The sequence below is a fragment of the Acinonyx jubatus genome, chromosome D2 (assembly GCF_027475565.1).
Source record: "Acinonyx jubatus isolate Ajub_Pintada_27869175 chromosome D2, VMU_Ajub_asm_v1.0, whole genome shotgun sequence".
Lineage (NCBI taxonomy): Eukaryota > Metazoa > Chordata > Mammalia > Carnivora > Felidae > Acinonyx > Acinonyx jubatus.
Window position 1 is genome coordinate 52,753,060 of NC_069393.1, and position 22,126 is coordinate 52,775,185.

The window sequence follows — 22,126 nt, forward strand, 5'->3', positions numbered from 1 at the left end:
CTTTTCCAGGAGTCAGGGCATTTGAGTGCTCTTGGCGTATTGGCCCAGCCCTTCAGGCTGGGAGCAGGGCCTCCTCCAGCTTCCATAAAGCATAGATCTTGCCCAAATGTGGAAAACCTTTAGGGACATGAAAACCATTAGGGATCCGTAGCCCTGATTTGAACCAAGCAGAATAAACAAACCCCTGCCCAAATTGGAACTTGCTGGACGCCTTTCAGAGTTATCCAAGGGGAAAGGCTGGAGGCCTCAAGGGTCTCCAAGTGGGATTATGTCTTGTTTCAGCTGCTCTGCGCCAGTCTGATGAGACCACGTGCACTTTGGTCTTTGTCCTTTTTTGAAGTATCTGAACACCTCGGTTGTAAATCCACAAATGGATTGTGTTCCAAACCTATAACATACACAATATTTCTTCCCCTGCGAATGGGATTTTAAAGCCCAAGTTAGATCTTCTGGAAGTGTGTTACATATTCAGGAACTGGGTTGGAAAAGGTCCAGAGAGCATTCACATTTTCCATACACAGGGTCTTGTTAAGTTCCCAACCTCGATTTCTATTTTCAATATCCTTTGTCACTGTTTCCAGCAAAATACTTTAGTTAGTTTTCTAATGCATAGCACCGTGTAACTTTGCATCTTGCTCCCCATAACTGTTAAGTGGCATACTTTCTTTCTTGATCCCATTAAAAAAAAAAAAAACTGGAGAGGCAAATTCATAGATAATTATGAAGGTTCATTCATTCACTAAGTACTCAACTCAGTGCCTACTGGGGGCTAGACACTGTAAGGCAGTTTGGGGACTAAGAAAGGGGAGGGAATTGAAGAAGAATAATTCCCCTAACTCCCTGATACTTGTGATCCACTAAACATGGAGATGGACAGAAAGATAGGAAACCAAGAAACAGAGCAACTAAGAACCAATCCCTACATGGTCACAGATTTAGGTGCCAGAGAAGCATGATTTGAACTAATCTTGAGCTAAACTCGAGCTCTTACCCTCTCTCTAGTCTACCTCTAGGAAATACATTGTACTGAAGCACAATGTGGAAAACGTTTACTGAGTGCTGGCCATGGCTTTGTTCTAGCTAGGGATGAAAACAATGAAAAAAGGCAGTATTCTTAATTCCTAGGAGTTGATTTAGTTGACAGATTGACATGTGAACATGTGGTTACATTGTACCATGATACATATGAGGCTAAGATTAGTGTGCACTTTGGTGACAGACAGACCTAAATCCCAGATCTGCCATGTACAAGCTGGGTGACCCAGGGTAGATTACTTAACTCCTCTGTTCGTAAGTTTCATCATCTTGCTTGTAAAATGGGGACAATGCAGATACTTGCCTCAGAGAATTAGAATGGTATGAAATAAATGAATCTAATGAACATAAGGTGATTAGCACACTCTCAAAAATAAAAACAAACAGACAAAAAAAGATGGAGCAAAGAAGGCATTCTAGAAATACTGAGAACAAAGTCTTCGAGGCAGCATGGTTCTCAGGAGGGGACTAGGAAGGGGTTGGGTTTGGCAGGAGCGGAGAGAGGGAACATGGAGAAGACTGTGGGAAATGGAGCTGTGAAGGGCGCCCTGGTCCGGAGGCTTGTCTGGAGCAGTGGGTGGGCCCTGGGTCAAGGCAGACCTCAGCAAGACAGGGCTGTCCACAACGGCTCTTCCTGACTCTTGCTTTCAGAGCTCATTTCTCCCATCCACACCCACTCCTCCCCATGATTCCAAGCCGCATCAGCCACAGACAGTGCCTCACCTGCCTGGAAGGTCTCTCTGGTCTTCCTAGCTAGCTCAGTGGAATAATGCACAGGTAAATCTCTTTTTCTCCTTCCCTAGCTCAGGCATAATAAAGTTGGAACTTTTAATGCAAACTCTTCCTTTCAAAAGGAAAAGAGAAAGGATGGAAGGAAGGAAGGAGAAAAGGATGGATGAAAGGTAAGGAAGGGAAATGGATACAGGAGGGGGGAGGGGAGGGATACAGATGTACTGAAATAGCTGTGTTGGGCAAAGCACAGACTTACTACCTCATTTATCAAAACTGGGTCAAAGATCAGCCTTGCCAATAGATTCCACTTGTAGGACTTCCTGTTCTTCTTCCCATCCCTTCCTTTTGCTTCTTCCCTGAATGTCTAGACTTGGAGAGATTACACTGGCTGTCTGAGGAAGAATCTGTAGACATGGCTGCCACTTCCCTCCCAGAACCTTCTGACCTCTCCACAGGGGGCCCCAGGTCTTGGATCCCTTTGACCTTGGGCTGTGTCACACTCCTTTGTGCTTATCAATCTCTCCATCTGTTTATTCAGTGATAGTTACCCAACACCCCTCTGTGGGCGTTCTGCCAGTTGCTGGAGACAGCAACATAAGGTGGAAGAGGCCCAAACAACAGTGCTATGGACTCTGAAAACAGCACTGGGAAAGGACCCAGGGCTATCCAGGGCACCTGGGTAGCACAAATATAGTATTCAAAGGTGACTGCTTAGTGTTTACTTGGATATAAATTTCGGTGATTTTGTTTTTCAAAAAAGTCGTTCTTGTATCTTTATCACTTTGAACCTAAAACCAAAAAGCCTGCATTGCCTTAAAAATAGTGATTAAGATTAATCTTTTCTGTACTCATTACAAATTAATGAGAAACCGTGTACTTAGGAAGTGACCGATATATAATAAAATAACTTTGATTTAGTCTTCTTTGTTGGAAATGGATTTTTGAAGTGCAGTTTCAAAGCACCACTGTAGGGGACCTCAGATCTGATTATTCAGTCTCTCCAAGCCTTAGTTTTCTGTAACCACAGTGGAAATAATAAGCTTGTCTTATAAATCAAAAGAATGCAGAGACATTTGATTTGTTGACTGTAAACCATTATACAAATATAAGCTGCCTTTGTTACTGTTATTAATAATATAATGGGAGTGTCTGGGTGGCTCAGTTGGTTCAGCATCCCAGGTGAACTCAGGTCATGATCTCACGGTTCGTGAGTTCGGGCCCTGTGTCCAGCTCTGTGCGGACAGCTCAGAGTCTGGGGCCTACTTGGGATTCTGTGTCTCCCTCTCTGCCCCTCCCCCGCTCGCTCTCCGTCTCTCTGTCTGTCTCTCTCAAAAACAAACATTAAAAAAATTAAAAGAAAAAGAGGTTAGAGTGGGAGAGAGCCAAAGCATAAGAGACTGTTAAAAACTGAGAACAAACTGAGGGTTGATGGGAGGTGGGAGGGAGGGAAGGGTGGGTGATGGGTTTTGAGGAGGGCACCTTTTGGGATGAGCACTGGGTGTTGTATGGAAACCAATTTGACAATAAATTTCATATATTGAAAAAAAATTAAAAGAAAAATAATTGTAATGATGAGTGATAACTGTGGCTGTTGGTGAGATTTGTGAAGTCAGGGAGCTCATCCTCTGCTATGTCCAGATGCCTCTGTGTCAGTTGCTTGTAATGAAACTCCTTCTGAGCCAAGCTTCTTAGACTGTAATGAGTTTATGGGTCTCCTGGGAAACCTGTTGAAATGAGGATTTGGATTTACTAGGTCTGGGTGGGGTGAGATTCTGAATGTTCAGGAGGCTCCCTAAAATGCAGTTGCTGCTAGTCAAGGCTCTCATATTGAGTAGCAAGACTCTACATTATCTGTGAAAGCAAGCCTCCTCAGGGGACCTTCTGTGTCTCATGGCTTCTGTGTCTCCCACCTTTGCCTGAGGAGAGCCTACTCACCTTCTGAGGGCCAAGAGCTTCTTTGCCAGGTCCACAGCTGGTCCTGGAGCAGGAAAGCTACCTGCTGCATGGAGCAAAGACCCCCTTCTCCGGCAGCACCCTTTGCTTGCTGCCACATGTGGGAGGCAGGGTTTGCTTTATGTTCACTTGGATGTTCAGTCCACTCTGTCTTGATGTCTACTCCTCAGCTCTGAAGACATCTTCAAAGTGGTCAGTTCACCCACTCCACTTGAACCAGTCTTTGAACCCTGGGGCACTGATCTGAACCAGTCAAGTTCACAGAAAACTAACTGGGAGCCCCAAAAGCATCTTCCCAATTTCTGAGAGCTACATGCAGCTCAACCAATTCAAGTAATGCAAACAACAGGAATAATGATAACTACCATTTATTGAATCAGGAACTGCATGTCATAAACTGTCGTAAGTGCTTTACCAACACCAACCCCCTTGCAACTGAATGTGGTCCCAGAACCAGCAGAAGTCTTAGGCCCACCCGAGACCGCATGAATCAGAGTCTGCATTATTTTAAACAAGAGAATCCTCGGGTAAAAACATGGGTTCAGGTCCTAGCTATGCCACCCACTCATCCCACAACCTCAATCACTTCTCCCCTCCTTTCCATCCTCAGTCCCTTGGTCTCATTCAGTTTCAGTGTCAACTTAAAAAGACCCCCAAATACTCTCCATTGATAAGGATGTTGGGAGTTCTCCCTGGCGCTCAGGATTAGTGGGCAACAACTGTAAGACTCACTTAGAGTGGCCAGAGGGGAGGTCTGGTTTATGATTATTCCTTCAAAGACAGCAGAGGCTAGCCAGTGGGTCCCTTTTGGTGAAGAAATTACAGAGTAATTAGATATGATCCACCAGCTGTTAGAGAATGTAATCTCTTTGTATTACTTATGTTTATATGTGTAACTGTAGACAGAAAGGAAGTCACCCTGAAAGAAAGAACAGACCAGTGAGTAATTGGGTCTGTGACAGAGTGAAGGAGCCACATGTCTTATGTATGTTTATGACCTGTTTCCCCCTTTGCCAACTCTCATGTGCTTATAAACAAGTAAATACTAACACACTCCCAGTGCATGTGACAACCTGCTCAGATTCCAGGTGGACACATGCAGGTCTTCCATTAACAGCCTAGCCACTATGCTGAGTATTTTATGTACATCTTAAGAAATTCTGAAAACAACCTAGTGAGGTAGGATCATGATCTTCGTTTCAAAGAGGAAAGAACTGAGACTTAGTGGTTATAAGTTGGTGCCCCTATAAATTTCACCTGTTTAGGAAATTGAGAAGGGGGAAGAGAGGGGGTGGCTTTACTCTCTGTTGTTCTGAGCCATTCCCTTCTGTCCCCAAGTGTGTGTGCCCCACTCTACAAACCCAAGCCTTTGTGGTTAGGCTAAGTGGGTGCCCCTGTTTTAGAAGACATTTAGGGGACCTCCTTGTGATCCCACGCACTTCCAACCTCAGAGTTTTGCCAAAATGTTCATTCCATGTGTGATATTTTACTTGTGAAGAGTTTAGGAAAATTGGTTTTCCTCAAGTTCTCATATCTTTGATGATGTTTACACCCTTTCTTAGCTAGGAGTTCACAGGAAGCTGAGCAGATAGCCTGGTTTGCTCTGAAAGATTGATTACAGGGTTAAGCAACTAGAGAGTGGGGCGCAGGAATTTGAACTTGGTTCCATCCCACTTCAGAGACCTGGCACCTGAGCACTTTCCCATTTTGCATCTGAAGCCCAGTGCTCCTCCTCCACCTGCTCCTTACCCCATGCGTCTGGTAGGAGGCACATGAGTGAAGGTCCCCAAGCCCCTTGGGTGTGCAGGCCTGGTTTGTACAGTGAGAGCCAGCAGTAGTCCAGTAGCAAGTCACAGATACCTGATGCTGTCAGCCTGAACTGTCTGTGTCCAGTGGTAGGCACCAGACCTCCTTTGTCTGTGCCGTTCAGGCTCACAGGAGAGAGGCCGACACCTGTTCTTCCAGTTCCTGTGACTGTTTTATACCAAATCAGAAAGGAACTGACCTTAGGAAGGAAGTGTGGTATTTCTCCAGGACATGTATAAACCTGTGTGTTTTCTTTACACATTTTATTGGGCTGGTTTCCACCTTTCTCCTACCTCCCACTGCCATCATGGACCATTTGGCCAAATGGCCTTTCTAACCCTTGAGATGTTGGCCTAAGAAGGGTTTTATAAGGATTCTTCTTGGTCTCTCCCAGCTGAGGACAATCAGGGCTGTTGCAGACATCCACACAGGTGGTAGTTGAGAGAAAGCAATGAAAATGGGAAGGAAGGGACCAAATCTTGGGACAACTGGTGGAGGAATGGATTTGAACTCTGCCCAGGACATTGAAGCATAACAGCTGCCTCCAAGAGTTTGGAGCTGGGGAGATGAAAGTGGTACCACAAAAAGAAAGTGAAAAGTTATATCCAGTTTGATATCTTGACTTTGAGATGCTGGGATGTTGAAGTAGATGCCTCCAAAAGCATCAGCATTAGATCTGAGGGAGAGGTCAGAACTGGAATTCTATATTTGCAAGTCACCTGCTTAGCTATGATGGTGACAGCTTGAGATGAGCCTTTCTGGAGGAGAGAGAGAAAGACAAACAGAGAACTGAGACATGGACAGTTCAGGTTGAGGGGCTGCAAGGGAGTACAGAAACCACTGGCATAACTGGAGAGTTAAGAGGAAACTAAGATATAGTGTCGTGCCTTGAGCCGGGACTCAAGAAGGTCCATGGTGGTGGGCTTAGACTTGTGGATTACCAAGCTCACTCTACATAACATCTCTCTGTTGGTTATAATGTATCAAGTCATTATGTCCTCCAGTCTGTTGTTAGCTACTGTGGCAAAGCTATTTTTTCCCTATAATGGTGGGTTTGATTTTTGTCAGTAACTACTTCTACTTACATCATCAAACATAGTCAAAAAGCCATTGACTGGCATCATTAAATACGAAACAGTTCCTGTACAGCCTCATCCACAACTAGATTGAATTCCCATAGTAAGTACTTAATGAGTACTTGATTTGAAGTAGTACTTGGTCAACAAGCAAGACAGACATTGTGAACCCTATGACCTTTCAGGTTTGGCTCCCATTTCAGTTGAAAAGGAGAAATAGATAGTTTGAGTATGTGCACAAATTAACCTCAGGTACCCAAAGTATAAAAAATGGTAAAGAGATTGGGGAGTCAAATGGGTCTGAGCCATAATCCTGGCCTCGCTACATATTACCTGTGAATAATTAGGCATGTAACTTAGCCTCTCTGAGTTTCCTCGGCTGTAAAATGGAATACTAATCGTACATAGGCCACAGAGTTGCTGATAGGGCTAAAGGAGATAATTAAATAAAATGTTAATTAGTAATACTATCAGTAACATTTTATTGCCTTTTATGGGAAAAGAAATTTCCAGGTCCATATGTGTTTTTCTTATTAAGTGACTTTGACCTACCCAAAAGTCCAGTCCAGGTCATTTCTGCAATAATATGTACTAAATTAGAAATAACATGCACCAGTTTTCTTTTAAGTCATAGAGCTATTTTAATTGATACTCATATCGTCAGGGGTTGAAACCGTGATTATAATAACAAACAATAATACAGAGTGCATGCTCAACATGAATTTTAAAAATATATATTTCCTTGAAACAAACATAATTTTTAAAAATATCAGAGTGTTTGTGATTTGAAGTCATGGTTACAGTCACGTCCCAGTTTGCCATCTGTTCTTGTCCAATGTACAGGTCCAATTTAGGGATAGAATTGCAGATAGACAATAAATAGATGTTGGTCTTGTACAATGCTCTTCTCAGACTGTACTTAAGCCATGTAACATATTAATATAAAACCAAATGTACAGGTAAAAGGTATGAAAAACAATCGAAGTAATACAGCATATTAATAGCATAATGGATAACAACCACATGATCATCTCAATAGATGCAGAAAAACATTTGACAAAATCTGATCCCCTCTTATGAAAAAACACCTAACAAAATAGGAGTAGAAGAGAACATCCCCAACCTGACAAAGTGCATCTGTGAAAAACCCACAGTTAACATGATGCATAGTGGTAGAAACCTGAAAGCTTTCCACCTAAAATCGGGAACCAGACAATCATATCTATTCTCACCACTTCTATTCAACATTGTATTGGAGATTTTCGCCAGGGCCGTTAGGCAAGGAACAGAAATAAAAGGCATCCAGATTGGAAAGGAAGCAGTTAGACTCTCTCTGTTATCAGATAACATGACCTTATATATATAGAAAATCCTAAGGAATCCACTGAAACACTACTAAGAACTAATATATTAGTTCAGCAAGTTAGCAGGATATAAACTCAGCTGTATTTCTGTGCACTAGGCACAAACAATTGGAAAGCGGAGTTAAGAAAACAATTCCATTTACAATAGTATCAAAAACCATAAAATACAGTGTGCCTGGGTGGCTCAGTTGGTTTAACATCTGACTCTTGATCTTAGCTCAGGTCTTGATCTCAGGGTCGTGAGTTCAAGCCCTGTATTGGGCTCCATGCTGGGTGTGAAGCCTACTTTAAAAAATAATGAAATAAAATAAAATAAGATAAAATAAAATAAAATACTGAAGAATAAATTTAACAAAATAATTGTAAGACTTGTGTACGAAAAATTACAAAACATTGTTGAAAGAAATTGCATAAGGCCTAAATAAATGGAAAGACATCCTTATGTTCACAGATTAGAGGGTTAATATTGTTAAGATCACAGTACTCCCCCAAACAATCTACCAATTCAATGTTATCCCTATAAAAAATCCAGTTGCCTTTTTTGCAGAAATGAACAAGCTGATTCTAACATTCACTTGGACTTTCAAGGGAGCTGGAATAGCCAAAATGAGTTTTTAAAAGAATAAAGTTGAAGGACTCACATTTCTGATTTCTAAACTTATTATAGTAATCAAAACAGTGTGGTACTGTCATAATGGCAGACATAGAACATACAGCCCAGAAGTAAACCTTAGAATATCTGGTCAAATTATTATCAAGTAGGGTGCCAAGACCATTCAATGGAGAAAGGACAGTCTTTTCAACAAATAGTGCTGGGGTGCCTGGGAGGCTCAGTTGGTTAAGTGTCCAACTCTTGATTTTGACTCAGGTCATGATCTCATGGTTCATGGGTTCGAGCCCAGTGTTGGGCTCTGTGCTGACAGCGCAGAAACTATTTGGGATTCTCTCTCTCTCTCTCTCTCTCTCAAAAATAAATAAATAAACATTTAGGAAACAACCAAATAGTGCTAAGATAATTGAATATCTATGTGTAAATATGAAGTTGGACCTTTACTTTGCACGATATACAGAAATTAACTCAAATAGACCAAAGACCTAAATGTAAGGTTTAAAACTATGAAACACAAGGGGAAAGCTTCATGACATCGGATTTAGCAATGATTTCTTTTTTTAAAAAACATTTATTATTTATTTTCAAGAGAGAGAGAAACAGAGAGAGAGACAAAGCACAAGCAGGGGAAGGGCAGAGAGAGAGGGAAACACGGAATCTGAAGCAGGCTCTAGTCTCTGAGCTGTCAGCACAGAGCCTGACACAGGGCTTAAACCCACAAACTGTGAGATCATGACACAAGCTGAAGTCAGATGCTTAACCAACTGAGCCACTCAGGCACCCCGTGGCAATGATTTCTTGGATATGACCTCAAAAGCACAGGCAACAAAAGAAAAAATAGGTAAATGGGACTTCATCAAAATTAAAAGCTTTTCAGTGGAGTAGAAAGGCAATCCACAGAATGGGCTAAATATTTGCAAAGTACATATATAAGAAATTAATATCCAGAATATATATAAAACTCAACTACAAAAAGACAAACAGTCCAGTTCAAAAATGGGGAAAGGACTTGAATAGGTTTATCTCCAAAGAAAATAAGCACATGAAAAGATTCTCAACATCATTAGTCATTAGGGAAATGCAAATCAGAACCATAAGATAACCACTTCAAAGCCACTAGGATGGCTATAAATTTAAAAAAAAGAAAAATGTTCACCTGGAGGTAGAGAAATTGGAGCCCTCTACACTAATGATGGGAATGTAAATTGGTGCAGCCAGTATAGAAAACAATTTGGGCACTCTTCAAAAAAATGCTAAACATAAAGTTACCATATGATCTAGCAATCCCAGTCCTAGGTATTTACCCAAGAGAAATGAAAAAATATTCCCATAAAAGTTTTTGCACATATGTTCATAATAGCATTATTCATGATAGCCAAAAAATGGAAACAACCCAAATGTCCATCAACAAATGAATAAACAAAATTTGATATATACATAAAATGGAATATTATTCAGCCATAAAAAGGAATGAAGTTCTCGGGGTGGCCGGGTGGCTCAGTCGGTTAAGCGTCTGACTTCGACTCAGGTCATGATCTCACAGTCAATGAGTTCAAGCCCCGCATCAGATTCTATGCTGATGGTACAGAGCCTGTTTGGGTTTCTCTTTCTCTGTCCCTCCCCCATTCACGCTTGCCTGTGTTCTCTCTCTCCTTCTCTCTCTCTCTAAATAAATAAATAACTTAAAAAATATATAGTGATGAACCTGGAAAACATTATAAGTGGGAGAACCCAGACAGAAAAGGCCACATATTATATAATTCAGTTACATGAAACATGCAAAGTAGGCAAATTCATAGAGACAGAATGTAGAATAGTGGCTGTTGGGATGATGTGAGGAGGGGCCCATGGGAAATGTTTGCTCATGTGTGTATAGGGGTGATAAAAATGTTTGAAAATTGACTAGGGTGACGCATTGGGCTCTGTGCTGACAGCTCAGAGCCTGGAGCCTGCTTCGGATTCTGTGTCTCCCTCTCTCTACCCCTCCTCAACTCATGCTCTGTCTCTCTCTCTCTCTCTCTCTCTCTCAAAAAGTGAATAAATATTTTAAAAATTTTTTAAAAATTGACTAGGGTGACAGTTGTACAACTCTGTGAATATACAAAAAAAAAACCTCACTGAATTGTACACTTTCAAAAATGAATTTTATAGTATGTGAATTTTATCTTAACTTAAAAGAAGGGACATAAATAGCTCAGCAATATTTTGGTATGGAAGGATTTAACTCTGACACTGCTCTGACATCTTGATGGGGTTTGCTGATAATGCCAGGCAAGAAAGGATTTGAATGTTCTCTTTGCAGAGGGAAGAGCTATAGAGTTAGGAACAGCAGGGGTTTTAGTTTGGGGCACAGGGAGCAGGGAGAGGTGCTTTTAATTGGGTAATCTGTTAGTATAATGTATGGCAAGATGTTACAGAATGTTTCTTTTCATATGAACAAATGAGGTATCATTAGGGATCTTAAAAAAAAAATTTATTATAGTAGGCATCACACCAGAGGTTACAGATTTCAGGTTATAAAAACAAAGCAAAAGTTTCCATAGTCTGAAATGATTTGATACATGACTAAGTCTTTTCCTCTGGCTTCTAAGATGAGAGGCCCCAGAGTTCCTTCTTCCTCTTTCAAGTGATGAATCAATGATGATGATAAAAATGACTACTAAAAGCTGAATATTAAACCTCTTACTTGCATTTTCTCATTTTAATTTCCCCATCATCACTGACATGGTTGTTGAGCATTTACCCAAGGTCATACAGCAAGTCAGTGCCAGACCTGGGCTGCAACCTCACACCTGTGTGATCCTAAGACCTCACTCATAACCACTGGACTATGCCCTTGGCTTCCTCCAGGGAAGATTCCCCCCAAGGTTTACAGCATCTGGGATTCCAGCCACACCAAGTAGGGGAGGCAGTAGTGTTGGAGAGGGAACACTGTGAGCTGGGGAGTCCAGGACCTGATTCTAGTCTGGCTTTACCCTAATCAACCGTGTGATCTTGGGCAAGAAGCTTGACCTCAGAGAGGCATAGTTTCCCGATTTGTAAAGTGTAGGAAATTTATCCCAAGGATCCCTGTAGTTCCTTCTAACTTGAGCATTTGGTCTGAGTCCAGCTTGGTTTACTAACACTAAGAAAACGTCAGATGCAGTTGTAACAGAGACACTAAGGAACAAAAACCTTCGAGTCAGTATGGACGGTGACTTGGGGAGCCTGGTCTTTGGTGACAGTCTGATATGGCACTGGTTCCATCACTAATCTCAGTGTGATGTTGAGCAAGTTCCTTAATCTCTGTCCCTGTCTGCTAAAATGGGGGTAATAATAGCATAGAGTGCTATGCCATCTGCACAGAGTGGTTGTGAGGACTGAGTAAGATTTCTGTAGGTATGAGTACATAGTAAGTACTAGTTATTATCTATTACTAATAACATAGTAGTCATTATTACATATTATTTAATAATTATGGATTTATGATTATTACCATTGATGGTTATAATTATAATATAGAGACACTGAATCCTTAAGGGTAATTAGTGTGTGTTTAAGTAGCCCAGCCAAGCCAGACTCTGGAATTTAGGTGGCCTACATGGGCTCAGTTCTAGAACTATCCACATCTATTGGGTCAACCATCCCTCAGGAATGTGCTGCTGGGTGAAAGAGCATTAGATTGTCACTAACACTCCAGACTTCCCTATTACCTTTGAGTCACTAATGCCATTTTCCTCTAATAGCACAACACATTATCACAGCTTGCCATATGAATTTTGGCTGAATTAATTTTGTTTACCCAAAGTAGTCAGGAATAGATAGGCAGTCAATGAGAGATACTGATAAAACAGTTAGTTAATGTGCTGTAAAAAGAAAAGAAACTTCTGCTGCCTGGTAGTTTCCTAACATGGGTGGGAAATTCTTCTGTCTTTCAGTGTTACTAGATAATACTATAAGCACAGATGATGTATTTATAATACTCTTTATCATGGTATTATTTATGGTGGTAAAAAATTATAAACACAACATTAACTACTAGAGAGCCATTAAAATCAAATATTAGAAAGCTAGTTTTAGAGCTGGGGAAATGTGCACTGGAGAGTAAGTTTTTTTAAAAGGTTAGAAAAAAGTATGTGGCCCTGCTAGGAATTTACCCAGGGGATACAGGAGTGCTGATGCATAGGGGCACATGTACCCCGATGTTTACAGCGGTGCTTTCAACAATAGCCAAATTACAGAAAGAGCCTAAATGTCCATCAACTGACGAATGGATAAAGACGTGATTTATATATACAATGGAATACTACTTGACAATGAGGAAAAATGAAATCTGGCCATGTGCAGCAATGTGGATGGAACTTATGCTAAGTGAAATAAGTCAGTCAGAGAAAGACACATACCATATGTTTTCACTTATATGTAGATCTTGAGACACTTAACAGAAGACCATGGGGGAGGGGAAGGGGAAAAAAAGTTACAGAGAGGGAGGGAGGCAAACTGTAAGAGACTCTTAAATACTGAGAACAAACTGAGGGTTGATGGGGGTGGGGGAGAGGGGAAAGTAGGTGATGGGCACTGAGGAGGGCACTTGTTGGGATGAGCACTGGGTGTTGTATGGAAACCAATCTGACAATAAATTGTATTAGAAAAAGAAAAAGAGAGAAAAAAGTATGTGCCCTAACTTGGTAAATACTGTGTGTATTTATAGAAAAAAAAAATCAAATGCTGCAACAAAACTATTAGGAGAGATTGTCTCTGGGTATGGGATTATTGATTATTTTAATTTTCCTCTTTATGCTTCTCTAAATTTTCAGTGCTTTCACAGTGAGCTCATATTTCTTTGAAAATCCAAGTACAGAAGTTATTTTTATTAATAAGAATTGTGAGGTTTTTTTTTTTCTGCTATGAAGCTTTTCAGTCCAGTAAACTGTTTTATCTGAATATGGTTTAAATAACAATTGAGGCTTATGGTTTTATCTTTTTTTTTTTAAGTACTGACTTAGAAATAACATGCTTCATTGATTTTGTGAACTCATCTTTTTCATTGTAGTATTGAGGACAGGCCAGACACATTTGTTGCAAGATTGATTTCTTACTCTGAAAACCAATAACAGATAATGAGAAAGAATCACCAATTACCTAACCTTTCTGTAAACCCATTACTTCCCTGTTGAAAAGCAATTTTCAACTCTGCCTGAGATTAGTGTCTTTAAGCCAACTCTAAATCTTTTGCAAAAAGAAATCAACATCCTTCCTCTGCTGTCTTACTTTATAATTGGTATTGTACCACTCAAAGTCCATTAAATGTGCAGTTGATAAATCAAATGCTTAACTTAAAAAAAGAGGGACTGTCTACAAAATTAATCAAATCAAAGAAAAATGGATAAAGTAGATACCATAAAAATTTTTTCTACTTTCTTCCCTAATTTTAATTTGAAGTAACTTTTCAAAAACAATATTTTAGTATTTATTGGAAAAAAATCTGAACAGCTCAGATACTGAACCAGCTTTGTCCGTAAGAAGACTGAGATTTTGTTTTCTGGATGAATTTTTCAGTTATCATTTTGATATATTTTTAAAACACTTTACTTGTACAGTAGAAAATAGTTTTAAAAAAACAAAATGTGCAATCTCTAAACACTTACTAGTTTGGTATATACTGGACAGATACGCAAACATATGCCTACATTTGTAAAATTATTTTTCCTCCTAATAGGATCATATTTTGTTGTTCCCAACTTGGCAATTTTTTCCCCGAAATTTATCGTGAAAAATTTTCAATGTTGGTATGTGTAAATTTGCCTCACTCTATTTTTTTGCAAGAATTCCTGTCAGGTAAAATCCTGGAAGTGGTATTGTTAGGACAAAGGATGTGCTGTTTAAGTTTTGGTTTGCCTTCCCAGAAAGCTGTGCCCGCTTCACCAACACTCAGAGAGCGAGAAGGAAAGGTGAGTTCCAGAAGCAGAGCTGTTGGCAGCTACTCTGGAAGGTTTACCTTGGTTCAAAAACAAACAAATGCTAAGTGACCATCAAAGTCTAACACAAGTTCTATGCTCTATTTTCCGTTGAAGTCACATTCCTGTAAGGCATAATCCTGCTATTAAACAATAAAAATTCAACTGAGTAAATTTGAAGATCTCAGTGGCTTTATTAAGCTACTGGTTTGTGAGTGGACAGCATCCCACCTAGCAAGTACAGCAGAACCCCTGGGAGGAGTTGTACAAAACCCAATGCTTTTATAGGAAGCTGGGTGAGGCATGGGGGTTATTAGTAAAAGAAAAGGATTGTTTCAGGCAAGGTCACCTTCCCTTGGGGGAAAGGGCGGGGGTCTTATTAGGTGGATTACTTCATGTTTTGGTGGTGGGGGGGGGGGGTGATAGAGAGGGCCCACATGACCGATTACTTCAAGGTGGGGGGGGGTGATGACCAGAAAATTCCAGATTGATTGGTTTAAAATTCCATTCCTAGAGAGGTTGAAAGTGCAATTAAATCTTGGTTTGCTCTCCTGGGGGCAAGTGACTCCACCTTGGGCCTATGGCTTTTTTTTTTTTTTTTAACAGACCCAGCAGGAAATCAGGGGACTCCATCTTCCCTGAAAAGATCCCTCAGAATGCTGAGGGTAACAGAGGGCTGACCTTTGAAGTCAGAGCTGAATTTTAGTTCCATCTCCATATCAGTTGCAGAGTGTCTTCAGATAAATTGCTTGACATCTCTGACTTTTGTTTTGTCACCTATAGAATAGGGATAATCACACTTGTCTTACAACCTTCTTTGTAAGAATTAAATGAGTTTCTTGATGCAAAGGGCTAATAAATGGTAGAGAGGAAGAGGTAGGTAATAGGTATTGCTAAGAAAAGGGCATCCTAGATGATAAAGTTTTAAAAACTTTTGCAAAAATCCTTGATTAGGGGTGCCTAGGGGGTTCAGTCAGGCGTCCAACTCTTGATCTCATCCTTGGTGAGTTTGAGCCCCTCAGTGTGGAGCCTGCTTGGGATTCTCTCTCTCTCTCTCTCTCTCTCTCTCTCTCTGCCCCTCCCCTGCTTGAGTTCTCTCCCTCTCTCTGTCGCAAAATAAATAAATAAACTTTAAAATAAAGGAAAACACTTGATAAAATTGCTAACATTCTAGTTAATATATGCTATGTAATACTATACCTTCTTCACCCCACCCACCATTGCCCTCCTCCCCCACCAGCACTATATTATTGTTTATCTGTCTCCTGTCCTACAGTGTTGTGTGTAAACAAAGATCTTTTCTTGTTCACTAAATCCCAACATCAATGTAGCCTGAAACAATCTTGCACATAGTAGGCACTGAATAATGAATGAATGAAATTTCTACTTAAGCCTTTCTTAAACCCATTCAGATGTATTAAGGCCTGCCCTTGGACACAGATAGCCCCCAAGGCAACTCAGGCTTGGCTGGGAGTAATGCAGAGTACTGGGCCAGGAGCCAGAATCTTCTGATGCCCACTCAGCTTTTGCCTGTTCCAGGGCTGACCATTCACAAACTGGATTCTTGGGCAAGGCACATAATGCCTGCCTGTCATGACATCCTCACATTATGCTAGAGATTATATGAGATTCGTTGGTAGACCAAGAAAGACCAAATGCCTTTAGTTTTAATATGGACCAAAAAGCAAAAAGAAAAATAAATGGGAAATGGCAGGTTTTGCTGAGCTCAAGTCCAAGCCCACAGAAGTACTTTCCCAGGCAAGTACGAACCCTGGGGCAGGGGGTAGGTTTCTGGGGGAGGGAGTTCCCCAATGACACTATACCCCAGAGCACTGGGGGAACAATTGTCCAGAAAAAATGCTCATCAAGTTTAGAGGCTTTTCTGTGTTTTTCTGGACTGTACAATTTGTAGACAGCCCCCGGGAATAGCAGCTTATAATCAAAATCAGAGACTTTCTGATTACCAGAAAGGAAGCAAGAAACGAGAGGACTCTGGGGATGGCAGGGTGGATGCCTCTCAGAACAGCATCCCTTAAGGGAAGACATGGCCCAGATTTCCCTCTCTCGAGGCAGGCTGATTGCTTATATCCAACTGGAGACCCCAAAGTCTAGGATGATATATTTTTATGTATGTGTTTTGATCCTCCCACTACCCACATGGTTTCTTCATAGAGTCCCAGCAACAAAGCAGACTAAACTTCCCTGGACACTACCTAACCTCACGAACACCTTAAGCCCTGTTCTCCCATTAAGAATCACTGAGTGTGGCAAGTTCTGAAGGGACTGTAATTCCCACGTAAATGATATATAGACATCAAGCTTGAGGAAAGCTACTGCGTCCTATGATAGTATTGTCCCCTTGTGGGAATTATTAAAGGCTCTGTGAAGTACTGCAGTTAAAATAGTGGTGGTGTGGGGGAAGGAATCTTGTTTAACTTTGTTTAACCCAATATGTCTCTAAATTATTAACCAAGAAACCATGCCCTGCATAAAAATCACTGTAATAGTCTTTGGAAAATACTCGCTTAAAGCATAGGAACATTCTTTTGAACTTATAAGAAGGAAAGGAAAGGGCACTTGTAAGTTTCTGGGTGCTATATTCTAATGTAGTTGTAGTGATTGAAGTGATGGTTCCAGACTGACCAAAGGGAGAACTACTTGCACTCTAAGGTCAAATCCTTACCTTTGGAGTTTGAACAGTTTATTTGATCAGATCATTCCAAAGAACAAGCACTAGAAGTTGATTTATATTAATATCACTCTAGATGCGTCTAAAAACCAGAATGTCAGTATGGCATTCTGTTGTTCCAAGAGATCATATGCTGAGCGATCAGCACATGACCTCTAAAGTCCCGTAGAGCCTGATTCAAATCTCTGCTCCTGGCGTATTTCTTATGTGACCTCTCATGTGAGCTTCACGTAATAATACTATCGACTCCCTGAATTAATTGATATGAAATGTTTAGTTCAGGAAGCTAATATCGAGCAGGGAGTCAGAATTTGAAGATACTGGGTCTCGTGGTAAATATTTCCAAGTTGGGACTGTGTCCAGAGATACAGCCCTATTCTACTATAGAATAGCAAGTAACTGAAGAACATAGAGCTACGATAGTAAGTAACTGAAGAACATAGAGCTACGAGCAAACATTGACTGTGAATTAGGTACGTAATTTTATTCACCATGAACTTTCTAAAATTTTTTTCACAAGAGAAGAACTGTAGCATCCAGGGGGCTTTATGAATTTTGCTCCACAATTAATAAGGAAGCATCAAGAGTCATGGAGCCCTGGGTTTTTCATCCATTGTAGAGTTGTCCATCTTGCAGACACGATTGGCAGGGGGGTAGTGTGAGGATGACTTAGAGCTGGGAGCTGGGGCCATGTGGCATGTGAAAGGCAAGGTTATACGGAGAGCTCAGCAAGAATGAGAAAAAGTGGAAAGTTTCTAACAGCTGCTAAAAGTGTGGAAATTGTGGGACAGAAAATTATGTCCCAAGATTTCTGGGATGTGTCTTCATGGGGCATGATGTAAAACCCTGAGTACTTCTGCTTTAAGGAAACCTACACGAAAGGTCTACATTATGTTTCTAGGATTCTAACGTCAGATTTGTGTTTCCTTTGAGTGTGATGTTATGTTTATACTGAGACACCTGGGGCCATGGCATTTATTGGGGTTACAATGACCAGGCGTCTTTTTCTTCTTTCATTCAATTTTTTTAGGTCTCCTTTATTGCTCTTTCTCACCAGCCAGCAGACTCTATTCATCAGAGCATGTGATTCCTATCTCAAGATATATTGCATTTATAATATATTATCTTACATCATTTGTATAGTTTATTAAATTTTCTCTTACATATTAGATAAGTGATTTCACAAGATATAGGAGCTCCTTTTCTTTCACAGAGTGTTATACTTTGAAATCATGTTTCAGAGTTGGTTACTTCTGGGAAGACTTCCCATATATGGCTAATTCCACTGTACATAAATTATCAATATCCAGAAGCTGCTGTCTGCTTGTCATCAGGCCACATTCTGACTCAATTTTCAGGAAATCCAGTTCTTTCTAAAGCATTCAGAAAGTTGGAGAGCAAAGCCATGTGGGCCATGTAGATTTGGACACTTGCTGTATTTTAATTAATTTCAAATAAGAGCTTAGAGAGAACCAAATATAATTTGGTATCCCTTACTTTCCACTGTAGTTGATTTTTGGCAGGTTGGTCCAAAAGACGGATAAAAATGGCTACAATAAATCATTGTATTCCTTAGTCACCCGTTTGCCTTTTAGAATCAAAGAGAAACAATAATTTGGATACTACAGTTTTTATACAGAAGACAAAACAGAAAGTTCTGACTGGAATATATTCAAAATAGGATCAGGAGATCAGTGGAGAGCAGTGTAGTTCAAACTTTAAAGTTTTCTCCTCACAATTTTTGTTAGATTGTCACTGAGAGCACTCTTGCAAAAGGGGAGCAACTTAATTAAATAGCAAGTATCACCAAGAACTTTTCCTGACCTATGCTTCAGAGGTGGTGGCTGAGCTGCATGGGACAGGATGGGTCAAGAGAAGAATGGCAGAGCCCAGACCATCAACAGAGATGCCCTGTCAACGGGGTGGTCTACGAACTAGGAGCTCCCAGGGCAGACCTGGTTTATGTCTTTCTCTCCCACATCATTACAGATTTATTAATTTGGGCAGACGGTATGGCCTACTTTTGGATCAGAAGATATGGTCACCATACTTACAGAGGAAAGTACAGTGCCCTTCCCAGAAGGTACACAATGAAGGGAAGGCTAGAGAAGATGTGGACTTTAAGAGAGAAGGGAAGTTTTATTAGTTTGTTTTTAAGGGTAAAGGAAACTGAACACTTGTGTAAGCAAAAAAGAATCCGTGGAAAGAAAGGGACTGATGGTGGACATAACCACAGAGGCAAGTTGAATAAACTTACTCACAAACCTAGGTGGGACTTGGGGAGGAGGAAGTACAGACCTTTCTCAGAGAAGGAGGAGAAACGTAAGAAATAGGGCCATTTGAATTCACAGAAGTAGTCTCTGACACTTGGCAGTTATCATAGTGTATAAACATGTAGTAGGTATCAAATGTGGTAGCTACGCTTGTGGTGAGCACAGCATAGTATTCAAACTTGTCAAATCACTGTGTTGTACACCTGAAACTAATGTAACATTGTGTGTCAACTACACTCAAAAAAAATTTTTTTAAGAAATAAATAAATATAAGGAAAATACAGGTGGGTTTGGGAGTGTCAGAAGAATAGAACAGCTCTACTGCAGAGGTAAAGAGGACAGAGTTATTTAGGAAAAAAATTTAAAAATTCATGTCAAGTCTGAAACTGCCCTGAGAGCCCAGCTGAAGTTAGATAACATAAATTAGCAAGCATCCCATCACCAAGTAACATCAATGTCATTGTCATCATATAGCAGCCCAGAAGCCAATTATGCATGGTTGAGTTTGCCAAACATTGAGGATTGGGAAGTAAGTACGTGGTGGAAAGTCAAGGTGACTTGGGAGGGCATCTTGGGTGTTGTGGGCGCCATGTTAAAACTCTAAGGTTGCACCCAGACTAAGGCCGGGAACTGGAAGTCTGCCAAAGACAAAGAAGGTTTAGTAGAAAGGGAAGAAGGGAAAAGCAGTCAGATTCAAGGCCAAGGACTTCAGGGTTCAGTACTACAGGGATGGAGCACTTTGGAGTGATGATTCCAAGGCTGTCAACAATAGAGATTTTAAAAAGAGTCAAGGATGCTAAGGCTTGAATGTTGACGAAGCCTTCCTTTTTCACTTTTTTTTTTCAACTTTATTCATTTATTTTGAGAGAGAGAGAGAGAGTAGGGGAGGGGCAGAGAGAGAGGCAGAGAGAGAATCACAAGCAGGCTCTGCATTGCCAGTGCAGAGCCCAACTCAGGGCTTGAATTCACAAACCATGAGATCATGACATGAGGCAAAATCCAGAGTCACTTAACTGACTGAGCCACCCAGGCGCCTGGACAAAGTCCTCCTCATGAACTTTACCATTGTCCAGTGTCCAAGCCAGATGACCGCCGGCAATGAGGAATGCCATGCCATCTGAAGGGCTTTATTCTGCCAAAGGGCCAATAAGGCTGTTTTAAGAAATCGGGAATGTAAGAAAGATTCTGGGGAAATAAAATGTGGTCCCCTCATGAACCACTATAAGAAGCATGAAGAGGAGCTGGCCAGGAAGGGACCTCTGGGAAGGAAAAGGTGTGAACTGGATGAGGAGTAGGAGCAGTTTGGCCTGCACGCAGATCAACGTTTCCTGAGGGGCTCCCAGCAGCTCTGGTCTACACAGAGTGGCTTAGTAGGTGTGACATGTAAAATGTGACTCTGGGGAAGCACTGGATTAAGCAATGTAAATGGATTTCTTTACTGCAAGACCCCTTAGAGCCTTTAACAGTGTACCTGTGTGCCTCGTGTTTCCAGGAAGAGGATTTGTGACATGAATACATGACATTTCCCCAACTTAGCCACAAAACTGATCATACTTGGGACATTCTGTTCTAGTGCTCATCATAGGTTTTTGAATAGCTTTTTACATGGGTGGATGGATGGATGGATGGATGGTTGGTTAAGTAGATGAATGAATGAATGAATGAATGAATGAATGAATGAATGAATGACTTGTAGGCAGGAAATTAAGAGACAGATAGGGAGGGGCGCCTGGGTGGCTCAGTAGGTTGAACGTCCGACTTCGGCTCAGGTCACGATCTCGAGGTCTGTGAGTTCGAGCCCCGTGTCGGGCTCTGGGCTAATGGCTCAGAGCCTGGAGCCTGCTTCTGATTCTGTGTCTCCCTCTCTCTGCCCTTCCCCCATTCATGCTCTGTCTCTCTCTGTCTCAAAAATAAATAAACGTTAAAAAAATAAAAAAAAAAAGAGATAGGGAGAGTGGTCAAAATAAAGTGAATTTGTGCTAAGGGAATAATTTGGAGCCTATGAACGCATTTGGTTCTTATGTCTAATGCACTGGCTGCTCTCCCTCCCTCACCAGTTTCTTACTGCCACTTGTGGATACTTCCATTATCACGGCTTCTAAGCAGAAATTTAAAAACCAGCACACCTGTGTCAGGAGCATGGGGACAAATGTGGGTTTGAGAGGCAATCTATTATTTATTTGTTCTATTTATGTAGATACATCTCCTTATTACCTATTCCTCCCTTACTTTTACAAGTGATTCTGTCCCTGAAAACCTCCAAATGGTTCTCAGTGGAATCAGTCTTTGAGGGTGGAAGGTTGGCAGGTAGACTGAAGCTTTGAACCTTGTGTGCAGAGAGTCCCCGGGGACTCCTGGGTGTTTACACACAGGGTACACATACATACATGTACATGCCTTTTCCCTTCCAGCCTTCTTTCCTCTTCCATCTCAATTCCTGTGCCCACACCCACCCTCATTTCTTTTTACTCTGGTGGTTAGCACTGGTGGATGAGGAAACAAATGGTACATTTTCCTTCCCTACTACTCTGCAAAGTGTCACAGTGAACTGATTAGAGAATGGTGTGTGAGACCAATTCCACTTCTGAAAATGGGAAACTGAGCATTTCCCCACCCACAGGGGGCAAGAGCAAGCAGGCAGGACAGTTATCA

General features: G+C 41.0%; 1 protein-coding gene across 10 annotated transcripts in view; it reads left to right on the forward strand.

The window, feature by feature from the left end:
* The window catches only part of PLCE1 (phospholipase C epsilon 1), a 319,271-nt gene that overhangs the window by 150,107 nt on the left and 147,038 nt on the right, over nucleotides 1–22,126 (forward strand). Inside the window, exon 1 of one of the 10 annotated variants that reach the window (XM_053207701.1) lies at nucleotides 1,102–1,937. The exons of the other annotated variants lie outside the window; for them this stretch is intronic. Coding sequence (XP_053063676.1) covers nucleotides 1,931–1,937 — 7 coding nt within the window. The 5' untranslated portion in view covers nucleotides 1,102–1,930. Of the gene's footprint in view, nucleotides 1–1,101; nucleotides 1,938–22,126 lie in introns of those variants that run through there. 10 annotated transcript variants of the gene reach the window in all.